Source organism: Phyllostomus hastatus, unplaced genomic scaffold (assembly GCF_019186645.2).
Source record: "Phyllostomus hastatus isolate PE091 unplaced genomic scaffold, TTU_PhHast_1.1 phas_scaffold_93, whole genome shotgun sequence".
Taxonomy (NCBI): Eukaryota; Metazoa; Chordata; class Mammalia; order Chiroptera; family Phyllostomidae; genus Phyllostomus; species Phyllostomus hastatus.
The window spans coordinates 25,489,737-25,506,006 of record NW_025334042.1 but is presented as its reverse complement, the minus strand read 5'-3'; the positions used below and the strand labels follow the sequence as shown (position 1 = coordinate 25,506,006).

Below are 16,270 nucleotides of genomic sequence, written 5' to 3'. Positions count from 1 at the left end.
TTGCATTACCAATTAGTTTTCCAGAGCACATTAAATCCTGCTGCTTTGGTTTACAGAACAACTGAGGCATTGCTGATGGAGCATAAAAACTTACTTGGAAAAGCAGTGGGGGATGCAGGGCGCCGACAGGACCCACCGCAGCACGCGGAGTAGAATGGCGGGGCACTCAGGAAAAAGGGTTTGGAAGGCGCTGCAGAGAAAGCATTGATCTCATTGATTAGCCATTTCTTTTAGACAGTATTCAAAATTCCAGTTTCCCAAAAGTTATAGAGTAAAAGCTTTTCATTTTCTGAGACTTTACTTAGTTATTACGCTTACAAAATTAAAGTCCTTTTAAAGCAGCCTTTATCTGTCAAAGAGCTTGCCAAATAATTTAATCAAGATTTGAAAGATGTGGTGAGAAAAGACTCAAATTATCAAAACCAAAGGTTATAGTTCATTTTCTGTGTGGCCATAATTATACATAGTATGTATCGTAAATCAAATATTCCTTTATTTAAAATATCCTAGAGCAACATCATTGAAGAGGTCTGTGGTGATAGGAATGTCCTCTGTCTGCACTGTCCAATGTGGTATCTATCTACTTGCCACATTCAGCTACTAACCACTGGAAATGTAGCTAGTAATACCGAGTAACTGAATTCTTAATTTATATTATTTTGGGTTTAAATAGACTCCTATGGCTAGGGGCTATTACATTGAATAGCACAGCTTTAGATATAATACTTGCCAAGAAACAACTTGAATGTTAAGTGCTTAGATGTAATTTTTAAAAGAGATTATATTACTCTACTGTTTGCTTTCAGAAGGTTTTATATATAGTTGAATTCCAAAGTTTATAATAGTAAATTTACTGAGCAATTCCCTAACAAAATGCAGTTTCTCTGATCACTTTTACACATTTAAAAGTATTTGAAACGAGTAATAACATTTCATCACAAGAGAAATCTAGTTAACCTGAAAGCATTGATGTTTATAGTATAGGGATTTACTATATAATTTTGTTCTGCTCATTTTATTAAAGTATGCTGTTTCTAATATTTTCAATACATATACATGGGCTGGTTATTATACTCTTGTAAGTAAAGAAATTTTAAACTCTATTCCGCAGTAGATGAAAAATAGCTATAAAGGATATCATAGAACATTAATAGCTCTTTTTTAAAATTGATTTTAAAAAGAGAGAGAAAGAGAGAGAGAAACATCAGTTTGTTGTTCCACTTGGTCATGCATTTATTGGTTGATTCTTGTTTGTGCTCTGACCAGGGATCAAACTCACAGCCTTGGCGTATCAGGATGACAATCTAATGAACTGAGCTGCCTGAGCAGGGCCTTGATATGTCTTTTGTACTGAGCACTTACTTTACTCCAGCCTTTGGGTAAATACCTTAAATATACCATATCCTTTAGTATAATGAGGTTTAATACAATATAAATATGGGTGAGATTTGCTGAAGGCAGACAATTTCCTTGTACCAGAGTGTACCCAGAAGAAAAACTAGCACACCCTAAATAGTCAATACATATCCAGTAAATGAATAAATGGTCTGCAAATCTAAGAAATAGGAAACTTCTGATCTCCACAGGTAAAGGGGGAGGACCAGGAATTAACCCCTTCCCTGTTGCCCTGACACACACTGAAATACAGTATCTTCCATAACAAATGCCCCAGAGAGCTCCAACATGAGTTCAAAATAAATGCTTTCATTACTCTCTCTTCATACCCAATGGCAACTCTTTTCTTAGTTACATACCATCAAAATTATTTTGATACATGTGCATACCTTCTTTTAAGAACACATTAATTTCAGATTTGTATTTTAATCAATGGATGAGCACATGTTTATTTTTACCAATGCCATTGAAGGATATCTCAGAATAAGTCTATTGCCGAACAAGAATTTTATAGTCTCAAGTTTCGTAATGCCTTCAAATGGCAAGCTAATTATAAATACAGGTTTTTAAAATAATATAATGAAAAGCAGTCAATATTAATGTTTTTATTTTTAATATCTGGGTTTTCAAATAAGAAAATGCTTGTCATTTTTCATTCCTGGTTGGCACATATTTACCATCCATTTTTATTATATATTATTATTTTATTTTTAATTGAATTTTTTACAGTCCATCACCCTGACAGCTTTTTTCTCCTTGTATCTTTCTTTTCATTATTCTTGTTTATTCTATTACAGTTGTCCAACAATGTCCCCCTTTGCCTTCCTCCACCCAGCCCACCCCTCTCTCCCACAGTCAATCCCTTCTCCATTGTCCATGTCCATGGGTCCTTCACACATGCTCTTTGGCTAGCCCCTTCCCCTTCTCTTCACCATGCTCCCACCTCCCTTTCCTCTGGCAGCTGTCACTCCGTTCCATGTTTCCATGTCTCTGGTTCTGTTTTACTTGTTAGTTTATTTTATTCATTTCATTCCTCTTATAAATGAGATCACACGGTATTTGTCTTTCACCAACTGGCTTATTTCACTGAGCATAATAGTCTCCAGTTCCAACCACGCTGTTGCAAATGGTAGGAATTCTTTCTTTCTTTCTGCTGCATAGTATTCCATTGTGTAAATGTACCTCAGTTTTGAAAATACAACTAAACAAAGTATAAAAAATCTATTTTGATGTGTGAAAAGATTAATAAATTTTTTTCAAAAATTTCATTATTACTGTAAGTTGTTCTAATACTGACTATAAAACCATCATTAAAATAAGTAATTTCATTTAGATTTAATATCTTTTGTTATAAGAGCATGGCATTATTTGGAAAGAGTTATATCTTCCATTATTTCTGTGAATATATTAAGTACTTAAAAAATAAAAATATATTTTATGCAGAAAAGTTGCCTCATTATGTTTATTCTCAAGCATTTCTGTTACCTAAGTTATTTTCATCCCCACAATTAACACTCTATAAATAATTAAGTTATGGTTATTGTGCTACTTGGCATTTTTTGAATAGAGATAAAAGAAAAAGAGTCAGCAATGTTACACTTACATACATACAATTAAACATTTATCACGATAGCTGGAAATGCACACAAAAACATTCCTGCTCAATATCAAGTGTAGAAAGTCAGTACACTCCTGATACTAAAGCAGTGATGCAGGATACATGCAAATTACAAATTTCACTCCTGCAGCCAACATGCTTCTCAGGCTAACCTTACAAGCCAAAAAAAAAAAAAAAAAAAAAGCCAGGAAAATAAAGGGTAAAAAGTGGATGGTCCATTTGAGACAAGTGATAAATTAAATTCATTTGTCATCAATGAGGTTCTGAGATCTGTATCTTAGTGTTAAATAAAGTCAAAGAAAGAGTTGTAATTGAACAGTTTGTTGTATTGCTGTGTATCACCCTCTTAATACAGTACAGCTGTCATCAAAACAACATGCTATCTCCAGTAACAACTCTAGTGGCTAAAGAACAACATGTGACACGTCCAGGCTTAAAGTCCCATTGTGCAGAATTTCTTCACCATTTTAAAGCTCCTCTTTAACACACATATATTTACACAGGAGATTAGTCAATCCCTGATTTCTATACATAAATACACCTTGTTTAAACTGGTTTATGTGGAAATCACTGTGAAATTCCAATTAAGTGCTCCATTTTTTTACATGCTCCTACTTTGACATAAGTCAATTGCTAATCCAGCTGAGCATGTGATTGCAGGCATGTTGAATAGCACTGGGAAATAACCCTTTAAAATAAGTCAATGCCTTGAAAAATATATAATTTAACATAGTTGCAAACCACATAGTTTTTAAAGCAATGAGAAAAAAAGGAAACTCAAGAATGATAAAAAAAAAACAGTGACAAGTTGACAGATGGGTTCAAGCTTTTGTAAGCCATTAAGAACTACTTTGAAGATGCTCTGAAAGGGGCAGAAAGCAAAGCAATTTCATCCCTGATGATATGCATTTCAAAGCCTATCAGTACATTCTAGATGCAGTCACTTTATCATTTATCACGTTAGGAACAAGTCGTTGTAGGCTTACTGAACAATACTTGATAGCAATATTTAAGGAGCACCTGTCATGCGCCTGGCACTGGACTGGCTATGAATTTAACACATTCTATCTCACTTATTCATTAACACTCAGCCTAAATGGGCGTGCACCTGGAATGTGATGAGCACTGTTTCCAGCAAGTTTTTTCAAAGCACAATGGGAACATCAATATTTGGGCGTAATATTTAATTGTTGGCCATGAGGGATAATGATTTCATGGACAGAGACTGCCAGTTACTCCATAAGAGCTGGAGCCCAGAAAACGGACACATCACCCACACTCTCCATAGGAGAAAAATGGATGGTTTTCCCTGTGGGAAAAAATGCACATCATCAGTTTCTCCAGCATGATGTTAGGTTTTCTGAGTACAACACGTCAGGATACTCTAAATTTTGTATCCTGCCAACACATCTAACTTCCAGTTTCTGTGGGAAACATATAAGATACAAACAAATGACTTCAAAATTTTGGAGCTAAACTGTCTGAACCTAAATGACTAAAATCACTTATTCACAGAAAACTTTACAAACTTTTCACTTCTTAGTCAGATGGACCTTCCTTAAGACAAAGAATCAAAACCTCTAACAATTATTTTGAAGGTTGAATTAAGATGGGAACTTAGAGCTAAGTTAATGATGAACTGACCTGATTTTTTTTTACCTTAACAAACTAGACGGTTCTGTGATCTAGGTAACCCACAGCCAAGGGCGGTGACCAGCCTAGCCACAGAGAAATTATTTTCAAAATCCTGCTAGAAAACCAGCAATAAATTTTTTAATTGTTTTTGTTATTTTTATTCTTCTTTACTGATCGAGAAGAACAATGGGTATCTAAGTGGAGTGAAATCCCATTCTTTTTATTGTCAGTGCAAACTGCAGTACTGACTGACCTGAGCTGACATTTCAGAGAAAGAATACTAATGACCACTAATAAAACCTTCAAATAAATTTCAGGAGCAAACTGAAATGCTACACCATTTGGGCAGACATTTTAAGAAGGATGAGGAGAAATGAGCAAAGGTCCCACGATGTCTTACTAAGGTAACCAAAGGGTCAAAAGTACTTCTGGGAAAGAATAACAAGGAATTGAGTAATTTCAAAAGGATGCTTTAGTGACCTCCTTCAAGTACCAGGTCCATGGGCACTGGGAATAAAGAAATCTAAACTTCTGACCTAAAAATAATACATAACTGAGAGACTATCTGGAGTACAATGGACCCCAAAGTAAGACTGCTGAACAGCAGCTACCTGTCATCAGTAATAAGGCCTAAGAAATACCAGTTATCCAATGGTGTGTTATTTATTTTATCACACAACCTGCAAATAATTAATTTACATGATTTACATGCAAACTTGCCTTCAATTGCAAGGAAAAGCAAGTTAATTAAATTCATCATTTACCTTTAACAGAAAACAGCTTTTTCTTTGCCGCAAATATTTCAGAGAAAGAAAAACAAAGATCTGAATATTCTGGTACAAGCTCATGAGAAGTCATATCACACAGTGTCTACTCACTTGATTCTGTCTTCTAATTCCATTCAAATAAAATTTGTTGCATACCTATCAAGTTGCATACAATTCACTACATGTTGGAACTGAAAAGATGAAAAAGGATAGTTTCCCTCCCTGGAAGAATTTCTATTTTTTAATGTTCTTTAACTTGTAGATTTTAAATCTGCTGGTCAAAGAAATAAATTTATGTTTCTCCATACTCCCAACTTAATGTTGTTCTGTCAAATATGAGGCATTCCCCAAGAAGGAGATGATATCTAAAAAAGTTCTTACTGTGTTTTCCTAACTAGTAGTTCTCAACCCTAATACATATTAGAATTATCCAGAGTGCTTTTCAAAGATATAGATGCCCGAGCCCCACACCAAATGGATTAAATCCGGCTGGCTAGGGGTGGGTCCCCTAGCATAGGATTGTTTCCAAAGCTGCACAAGTGATTATAATGTACAGTAAGGACAAGACCACTGGAAAGAACATGGAAAGTGCCGTCATGTCTACCACTACCATAAAATTTTAGATCAACTCTAAAAAAAAAAGAAGACAACATATAAAAAGTAGCAGCATGAACCTAACTTCCGCTGAAATACAGAAATTTTAAAAAAAGAATATTGTTAGGAAGGCTTTAAGCATGAAAAAATCTTAATCTGGACCTTGACTCTGAAGGTATTTGGAATGGCAAAAAAAAAAAAAAATGAAGAGGAGAGACTTTATTAAAACTGGAAACATTGCTCAAAGGAAAATAAAATATTTTTTTAAAATATGCAAGGGTCTAGGAAGCATATTATACATTAAAGCAAAAATCTTCTCATTCATATTCTCACTCTGAGCAAGAGGAAGGAGGGCAAGGGTGGTGGTGACACAGTGGGCAGGTCAAGAAGACCACCCTACTGCGGGGACAAGGCCAACGGAGTGAACATGAAGTGGTGTGTTTGGAGGAGCAAAATGCAGCTATTGGAATTCAGGTCTTGAAGGACAAACTAATTATTTTTATTTGATCTGATAGATGTCAGAAGAGGATAATTAAGGTTTTTGTGATTAGCTTGGTGATATGACGAAAGCCATATTTTAGAAAACTTCACCTGGCAGTACTGAATGACGTGTGGTAGAATAAGGAGGGGCTAAATGGAAGGATCCCACTGCCGTAACAATATGCCGTAGCAATGGGTGATGATAACCATGTATTTGGACGCTCCCACTACCATCTTCTCCCATCTCCTAACAACACCAACAGGTGGGTTGGGTCTGGCTTCCCCTCCACCTGTGGAGCCCTCGTTCACTGTAATAATCAAAGGTGGTCACTACCTCTGCTGCCTCTCCCTTCAAGGTGTTTCTATTAGACAGCTTTGAAAAAATGAGCTAAATTTTAGGAAATCCCTTGCTCTTTTTATTACAAAGTCGATGTCACATAAGAGACTACCATAACAGGCTAGTACCCATAGCTCTCAAAATTCTAAAAGCCTTAATGAAGGCTCTTTGAGCTCCAATTATCCCACCCCCTGTGATTAATCACTAAATTGGTCTACTCTAGCAGGAGACAGACCCAGCCAGAACTGTGTCTGAAGGTGGTTATCCTGATTTCACCCTATTGCAGATTTTAAAGGGCTGCGAATTATTTGGCACTCCTCCCATTGAGAGGTGGGATCTATTTCCCATTCACTTATATTTGGGGTGGTCTCGCTGCCTTGCTTGACCAAGGGATATAAAAAAAGTGACATTCAAGAACTTTCAAGGCTCAGTCATAAGAAGCCTTGAGTTACAGCCTGCGTTTCTTGCAATGTTTGCTTTTATAAATGTCCCCTTCAGAACCCAGACACCATGCAAGAAGCTCAAAACACTTGCAGAGTCCAAGTGTGGATGCTGGGCAGCCAGTCAACAGCCAGCATCACTGTGAGCCAGGTCAACTTGGACATCCAGCCCAGCTGAGCCTTCAGATGACTGCGGCCCCAGCTGACATGCAGCACAACAAGATTCAAAGGGAGAACCAGTTGAGCCCAACCCCTGAAAAACGAGAGAGAAAATGAGAAATTGTTCCTTTAAGCCTCTAAGCCTGGAGACGGTTTCTTACACAACAATACCTCTTGTACCTACATTTTCCTTATGGCAAAATGATGGAGAGGAGTCTTTCACATCTTTTCGTGTACGTTACCAATGGGTTTTTGAGGTATTTAAAAGTCAAATGTCAACCCCAACATCAGTTCTCATTTTGAAATGAAGAAACAGAAGTTCAAGTAGATTACGTCCATGAATTGCTCAGGATTATATAATCACTAATATAAAGACCTTAGACATGAACCCAGGCCATAAAAATTATAGTAGTGCTGCTAAAATCACTTTAGAAAATATGCAGTATTTTGATAATTACTTAATTTAATATTTGTGCTTTGGAGAAAGTACTGGCTAAGTTTTACCATAAAGGGTCAGACAGTAAATACATTAGACTTTGCAGGGCATACAGTTTTTGTTGTAAACAAAAACTACAGAAATTATGTAAGCAAATAGGAGGGACTGCTCCTGCTTTGAAGAATCAGACTGTCTTTTGGTTTCAGAACCAATATAACTACACAATCGGTTCAACACGCCCCAACTCAATCCAGCCCTAGGTTAGTCTAGTAAAAACTGGCCAGCACTCACAGTTTTTATTCTCCTTTAATGGACATAAATTTTATCAAAGAAGAGCTTACTAACTCCTTCACATATCTGTATTTCAAAAGTGTCAGAGATTCAAAATTTTAAAGAACAAGAAATTTCAAATCCTCCCAAGAGGACTGGTAGAAATGTACACAGTACATATTCTATTTCTGATGGTCACCTGGAACTGATGACGTTACCACTGTTATGGCCCAGTGACTGCACAGGTGGAAGAAAAGTGAAAAACCTAGTTCATCTTGGGAATATTTATAAACAACGTAGCAATTAAATATTCAGCAATATGTAGAAAAAGGACATTTTTTCTTTCCTTTTCCTGGATGCTTTGTTTCTGAAACAAAAGTCTAAAAACTCATAGAGGCTTTTTTGATCTTTGACTTCAGAGAGAATTTTTAATCCTGTAAGTTTACTGTTCACATAACTTACAAAAAATATGCCCCTGAAATATTCCCAGCTAACAGCTGGTTGACAAAATGAATAATGCTATTAAATACAAAATCAGTATGGTAACTCTACGTGAAGTGATGACTCACTCAGCATTGCCAAATCAAGTATTGACTGGAGGCTAAAAAGAATGAACAGGAGAGATTTTATTAAAAGTGGAAACATTACTGAGAGTAAAATAAAATATTTTGGAATAAAATACACAAGGGTCTGGTAAGCATATTATACATTAAGGCAAAAATCCAATGTTTTATTATGATACCATAAAATAGAAGCATGATCTAATGAAGTCTTAAATAGGGATTCTAACAAGCATTCCTAGATAAAAATCATATTATTTCTTTTTTTACAATTTGCCTTTCATTCCTGATAAACTCCAGGTGTATTTGAATGAAAACTTGAAATTATTTAACTGATTTAAAAATTGTGCACCTTCACTACCAAAAAAAATCACTGTAATTAAGAAAAAATCTTCTAGAGTCTCTGTTAAGCCAAGATTAAGTGGAGAAACACTGTATTAAGCTACTAATCAAGTCCCTTTAAAAGACAGAATTAGATGGACTCTAAAATCATGGACAATATCAACAGCAGAAACAAGGTGGTGGAAAGTAGGCTGAGTAAGGAGTTAATGAAACATTTACACACCTCTCACCCTAAGATAAGGATGCATTTGTTTAAACATTTTAAAGGTAACTTTTCACTTCTATAAAAACTTTCACAGCAAAGATTTCCCAGCATTTTACAAATACATCTATTACCTATATTGCCCCCTTACTTTCAAGTTGCTACCATTCCTATCATTGTTCAGCTGCAAACCTAACCATAAAACATCTTCTTAGAGCAAAAAGAGACCTTTTACTGTTGGGCATGGGAACAGGAAGAAGGTGGCGCACTCAAAGAGGAATACAGCAGAGTCTAATGCACAACTCTGCTTCCAACATCTGAGTATACGTGTATTTATGGCAAACAAATGTAAACAAATCACTGTTAACAATCCTTTTAAATTACCCACAACTTATGGCACCCTTTGGCTTCCTACATGTCACCTTGTACTCTCTGAATCCCGAGTTTACTTCCGCATAAATCCATATGCAATTTTCTGGGCATTGAAACCACTGTGCCTCTTCAAATAACTCTTCCTTGGCTTGTGTGGCTCCCTAAACTGAGTACCAGCCTGCAAACCAAAGGTTGCCAGTTTGATTCCCATTCAGGGTACATGCCTGAGTTGTGGGCCAGGTCCCCAGTAGGGGGTGTACAAGAAGCAACCACACATTGATGCTCCTCCCTCTTCCCTTCCCCTCTCTCTAAAAATAAATAAATAAAATCTTTTTTAAAATAACCCTCAAATTCTTAAAGTGCATATTAATTCAGGGGACAGTTCTAAAATGTTCCTACTTGCCTGCTGGATTTACTCCTGTTTTATTATTAAACCTCAATAGCTTCAATACACGTTAGCAAACTGAGATTCCTTGTTAAGGTGAAGCAGAGAAGCATATATATTAGGGGTCAGGAGAGGGCTGGGTGCTAAAGTCAGAGCCACTGTAAATGCACATAAATTACCCTGTTATAGTTACAACTCAGACATTGTTTTGTAAGGACTGTGGCTTACTCAATCAGTACCAGAAGGAAAGGCACAATTAGCCCTACAGTGATTCTCTTCACTGTAAGAACTTCTCCTCAAACCTGATGGACTCTGTTAACTTGGAGACCATATAACAGTTTGTTCAGAGCTGATTCTTCATGAACCATGTCAAAGTTATTCATGTGTTCATATAACTCCAAATATATGGTAAGCAGATTATAAAAATACTCAGCTGTAAGAAAGAATATGATTTAATATTATCTACAAGTTCCAACAAAAAATGGCTAGGGTGATGGCCTGAGCAAGGAATCACTCAAACGGGTCCCATCATTATTTGGATTCCCCATTCTTTTTGTCTTGGGTCAGTATCATCAACATTCCAGATGCTGTGATTTTAACTTGCCAAAACAAATCTACAGGGCAGTGTTATCAAAAAATAAGTGACACACTGTGGCTTAATAAATCAGATCACAAAGCCTTCGCTTGAACTGAAATCCCCACTTGGAGCCCAGACCCATCTTCTTCCTCCCGGAAGTGCCTAACATGTAAGAGAAGCTTTTATTTCACACTTTCAGTATATCTCTGTGAAAGTGGAAATGAAATACCAATTGGAGCACAAAACATAAGTTTAAGGCACAATCAAGGGTTAACAGGTAAATGGCAACTGAGATGGGATGGACAAGAAAACTAGAGTCCACATTAAATATTAATAGTGAGAAACAATTCTAACTGGGTGCCAGAAAAAATATTGAAAAGTTCATTCATTTTTTTTCCATATGATGGCTCTAGTAGTGCTTAGTTGTCTTTAGCTTCATTCAAAACAATTTTGTTAGTTTGTATTGTGACAGCTGTCATGTCAACATGCATTTAAAAAAGAAATCAAAATTGGTGAATTTTTGTGTAGTCATTTTAATATCGAAGATGGAAGAAAAGATTTTCAGTGTATTATGCTTTATTATTTAAAGAAAGGTAAAAAACACAACTGAAACACAAAAAAAGATTTGTGCAGTATACAGAAAAGGTGCTGTGACTGATCAAATGTGTCAAAACTGATTTGCGAAGTTTCCTGGTACTATTGACATTTTGACCAACTAATTATTTGCTGCGGGGCTGTCTTATGCATTGGAAGATGTTTACCAGCACCCCTGGCCTCTACTTCCGAGAAACCAATAGCGGGAGAGAACTGACATACTCAAAATATCCACATCAATGAAGTTATTAGCGAAAATTAAAAATGTGTCTTTTATTTTACAGAAAAAAACTAAAAGGACTTTTTGGCCAACCCAAACTACAGACTTGGTTCCATTTCTGTACTACAGTACAATTTACTTGACAAAGTCACCTTAAAAACAAAACAAAACAAAGCAGCAGCCCTGTTTGGGTGGCTTGGTTGGTTGGAGTGTCGTCCTGTACACCCAAAGATTGTTGGTTCGATTCCCAGTCATGGCACATACCCAAGATGCAGGTTGAATCCCAAGTAGGGGTATGTGCAGGAGGCTACCTGTCCCGATCTCTCTCTCTCACATTGTCTCTCTGTCTGTCTGTCTGTCTCTCTCTCTCTCTCACACACACACACACACACACACACACTCACTCACTCGCTGTCTCCCTTCTTCTCTTAACATATGCTCAAGTGAAGACTAAAAAAATAAAGAAAGAACAGTTCAATCCACCTATCCAGAACAAACATTTGTTTTGTAATCCTTTTATATGCAGCATAAGGAGTAGATTTAATAATCAATAAAATATATTCAGAAAATTATCTTTATGTCAAACATTTCCTAAAATGCTTAAAATAACTAATGTTATTAAAAAGCAAGGCTATTTGTTTTACTTCTTTTGAAAATAACTGGTGCCATAGCCAAAATAAATTTTAAATTTTAAACTTTTACATTTAAAGACCTTCTTTCATATACAAAAACATAAATATTTTAATCTAGCACATGGATTGCCAAATAATGACATTAACAAACTTCTGGGGAAAGATTTCTGATGATTAGGATTTACATGCAAACCCTCTCGGCTTCCGCTAATAAACTATAACAGATCCAAGATTTCTTCTTTTCAGCTACAACCCCTGGAGGTGAACCTTCTTACTACCTACTGTTGTACTAAACGTGCCCTTCTCAACCCTTGAGGAATGTGCTTTGATTTTGAAAGTAAAGTTTTTAAACTACTCCATATAAACAACTTGGCAACATATAACTACAGAGTGTTTCTTTTCCTGCCTAAATGCTTCAGACCTGCCAATTTTCTGGGACAAAGCACTGACAGCTCTACCTTCGTCCATGACCTGCAAACAAAGCTGTGTTACTGTGTAACTGTCACCACCTTTCAGACATATAATGAGATGAAGGGAAAAGCCAATTTCTTTTATAGGCTCAGACACAGAATCATATCTGATTTATTATTGTGATACTTGTAATTGGTCATCTCGTTATTCTTCCTTAGTTTCTCAGATTCAATGTAAGACTATTCTAAAGAATATGAAGATTTGGGGTCAATTTTTTTATTCCACAGTTTACAGATGTTTACACTGATACTTCAAACAAAAACAATACTAGGATGTGAAAAAATCACTGTAGAAAAATAACTGACCTATTGTGAGGATTAAAGCAGCTAACTATTTTTTTAAATGCTGGGTAAACCATAAAGCAGTACAGAACATGGAACGTAAGCTCCGCAGGGGCAGACAGAGTTATCTGTTTTGTTCACTGATTATCCTAAAGACCTAGAACAGAGCCCGGCACTTGGAAGACGGTAAGCATTTGCTGAATGAATGAAATATATGGTATAATTAGTAGTAGGTCACAAAATAATGAAGCAGAAAAGCATCCCCTAGTTAAATGGTGTTCTATATCACCAAGGCACTTAAAAAGAACTCTGGGGTTTTCTTATTCAACAGTTAGACCTGTGCGCTCGACAAATGATGGTTGAGAAAAAAATGGGTCGTCGACAGGCTGAAATGATTGAAAACTGCATTTTGTGTTCCACTCCTTAGTGTCTAAAGGAGCAGAACTGGTTGTTTACTCACTGCCTTTTCAGAAAGAAATATTGTGATGGTTCTGAAAACAGTAGCTGTTCTACCTCCTTTACACTCTCCACAGAGCATAACCACTTTCATCCTCATCTACTTTCCAGGTGATCACAAACGCTGCCAATGCTCATTATAACTTCACAATTCTACACAGTATGAAATAATTCCTGTAACACTTGGTAAGGCAGTGATCTGTCACTTAAATAAAACTGAGTAATGTTCAGAAAACTATACTCTTCATCAAATTATGAAAAATAAATGAAGGTAAATGCTCATTTTAAGCAGCATATTTGTGGGTACAAATTTACAGAGCTTTAATTTTCTTCTTGAGACATTTTTCAAGTTTCAAAAATTAAATGCACTCTCTACAAGAATGATTTTTTGAAACAAGAGGTTATTTGTCCAAATGAAAATTAACCTAAGGGAACATAAAATCCTCAATGATGACAAGATAAAACATTAGGAAAAATATGCTTAAACTATTTTAAAACACTTCAAAGGAAAACATAAATTCTTACACTCTTAATTATTCCAAAAATATTTTTGTATTTTGACACTTTAATCAACATACAAGAATGAGCATGTTCTTGAAAATTAAAAGAATGGAAACCCTTTTCTCAATAATTGCAATATTCTGAATGAAACAAGTATATGAAATTATTTTTCAGAGTTACTGACATACCTGCATTTGATTAGTATTTGGGTTATTTACATTTAATCTGTAAAATCTACAAAGGTTAAACTTAAGTAATTTTCCAGTGTTGAGTAGCAAATCATGATCAGGAGCAATCTAAGGGCCCTTGAAAAATAACTTCTGTGTACATAATGCCAAATCATCAAATGTTATGCAAGTCACTAAATTTTCTTGAAAATGTTATTTTTAAGAGACATTATTTACTAACTCTTGTCTACCTGAACCTGCTTTATATGTTTCTAATTTTCCTGCTACTTCAAAAGAACAGAGTGACACAAATTTCCAACGCATATAAACTTGGCCTTAAACATACTGTATGTGTTCCTCTCCCAGGGCGCAAAAAGGCTTCCCTGAATTCTGGTTTTATACTATGTGAATGAGACCGGTGCTCACATCATTGTACATGTTCCATTCTGTTAGCAACAATTTCCAACCGGTAGACCAGGACAGGTTCTAAACATGTTCAATTCTATAAAGCCATTAGCAATAAATTTGACCCGGCAGTTTACTGGGACAATGGAAACTGCTGGAAAAGCGTCTATTAGTCATTCTGGACAAACCCAAAGAGATTAAAAGAATGAGTTAAGATCGTCTAAGGACGCAGACAAAAAAAAAATCTAACTGAATGTCAGCTTCTGAGTCTCTAAGAGGCTTTTCCTTCTAACACCACCAATTTCAGCAGCCCCTCCATAAGCTTTAGCTAATATTTGGCTAAATTGTCCGTCCTCTCCCCACTCACACCACTTAGGTTTCACGCGGGGATTAAACTAAACCGAAACTGCCCTTCTTTTGGTAAACTCCCATTTATTGGTGAATTTCCTACTCCAGGTGCCAATTCGGCTGTTTCAACTCAGCACCAAGAAAAAGTCGGCCTGATTTCTTTACGCCCTAGTGATCCAAAGCCAAACTTTGCCCAACTCTCCTTCCAAAAATCTCTGCGAGGGTTACTGAAGGGCCCCGACCGTCGTAACACTTTAAGTGGTAAATGCCCCCAAAGCGGACCGCGCGAAGGTACCCTTGCCAGGAACTTTCCGGAGAGCCAGTGTCGCGCGGCCTCGAGGAAAAGGAGCCGGCGGGCAGAGACGCTGAATTTGGGAAAGCCCGTGAAACCGGTCCAGCGAGCCCAGGGACCTAAGGACTGGGGCTGTCCTTTCCCGCTAACCACGAGTTGCCTTCAGGGTTTCTCCTAAAAGGCCTGAAAATCCAGGTAGCCCTACCACTTGTTGAAAGAAGGGGACAGAAAAGGAAGCTGGTAGCAAGGGAAAGGGGGGTAGGGGACGGCAATTACAATTAGTGGTGGTTACCCTCCAAAACTCGACTCCAGGCGAGAGCGGAGTCCTGCGCCGTGGGTCGGATCACTCCGTGCCCTGCGTATCGCCGGCGCGCCCAGAACCCAGGACCCGAAGGCCAGGAGATGCTGCACCCGGCTGGGAAAGGGAGAGCTGGCTCACCTGGGGCTGAAGGATGGAAGGTACAGTCTCGGTCAGCAGAAGCCCGGCCGGGCAGCCTCGCACCGTCCGCGGAGGGGTTGAGCACTTGAAAAGCCCACCGCGTGCCAAAGGGCGCTCCGCCGGGGCTGACTTGTTCGGCGGCCGGGCACAGCTTCAGGGGAACGGGACTAGCAGGCAGGGGCCGGACCTGCGCGCCGGCGGTGGCGGCGGAGGTGGCGGCGGCAGCGGCGACCGTGGCTAGAGCGGCCGCGGGGCCGTGGGGCGCGGGCGGTGGCAGCCCTGGCGGCGGGGCGCCCCCGACCCGCAGCAAGTTCTCGATCAGGAAACTCTTGCCCAGGTTGCCAAAGCCGGGCGCTGCGGGGAAGTGGAGGAGCGCGGAGGAAGCCACCACGTCCCAGTACGCGCCGGCGTGGGCAGCCACGGCACTGGGGAGCATGATGCGGCGCCCGCGAGCCGGTCGCACTCCGGCCTTCCAGCCCGCGCGCCCCAGGGAAGGAGGAGAGGGCACCGAGGACGCCGGTAGACTTGGAACGGTATTATTTATTTGGGTCGGGCCTTTTTTAAAGGATGGGAGGAGTGATTGTGGGAGGGGGAAGCTGTGCGTTTTTCCTGGCCCGCGGCGTAGGCTGCGGGGGCTCCGGGGTGCGTCCCTCCCACTCTTTATGCAGATCCGGACCGGAATTTTTTTGAGAAAGCTGGAAGGTGTGTCCAGCTCATCCATTCATGTCACCCGGCCCACAAAGTGACAGAGGCGACCAACAATAAGGGCAGCCCCAAGAGTCCGAGCTTTGGCAAGGGGAGGGGCCGCGTAGCAAGGAGGAGGTGGGCGTGGAAGCGACGCGCACCCGGCGAGCTGGGCCCCTCTCGGTGGCGGCCCTGGAGACAGCCCTGAAGC

The 16,270-nt window shown here is 38.6% G+C and overlaps 1 protein-coding gene across 1 annotated transcript in view; it reads right to left on the bottom strand.

The window, feature by feature from the left end:
- Nucleotides 1-16,033, bottom strand: part of DBX2 (developing brain homeobox 2) — a 42,152-nt gene extending 26,119 nt beyond the window's left edge. Inside the window, exons 1-2 of the mRNA XM_045829651.1 lie at nucleotides 15,376-16,033; nucleotides 95-190 (exon numbers count right to left, since the gene is read on the bottom strand). Coding sequence (XP_045685607.1) covers nucleotides 95-190; nucleotides 15,376-15,811 — 532 coding nt within the window. The 5' untranslated portion in view covers nucleotides 15,812-16,033. The remainder of the gene's footprint in view (nucleotides 1-94; nucleotides 191-15,375) is intronic.
- Between the last annotated feature and the right edge of the window lie 237 nt (nucleotides 16,034-16,270).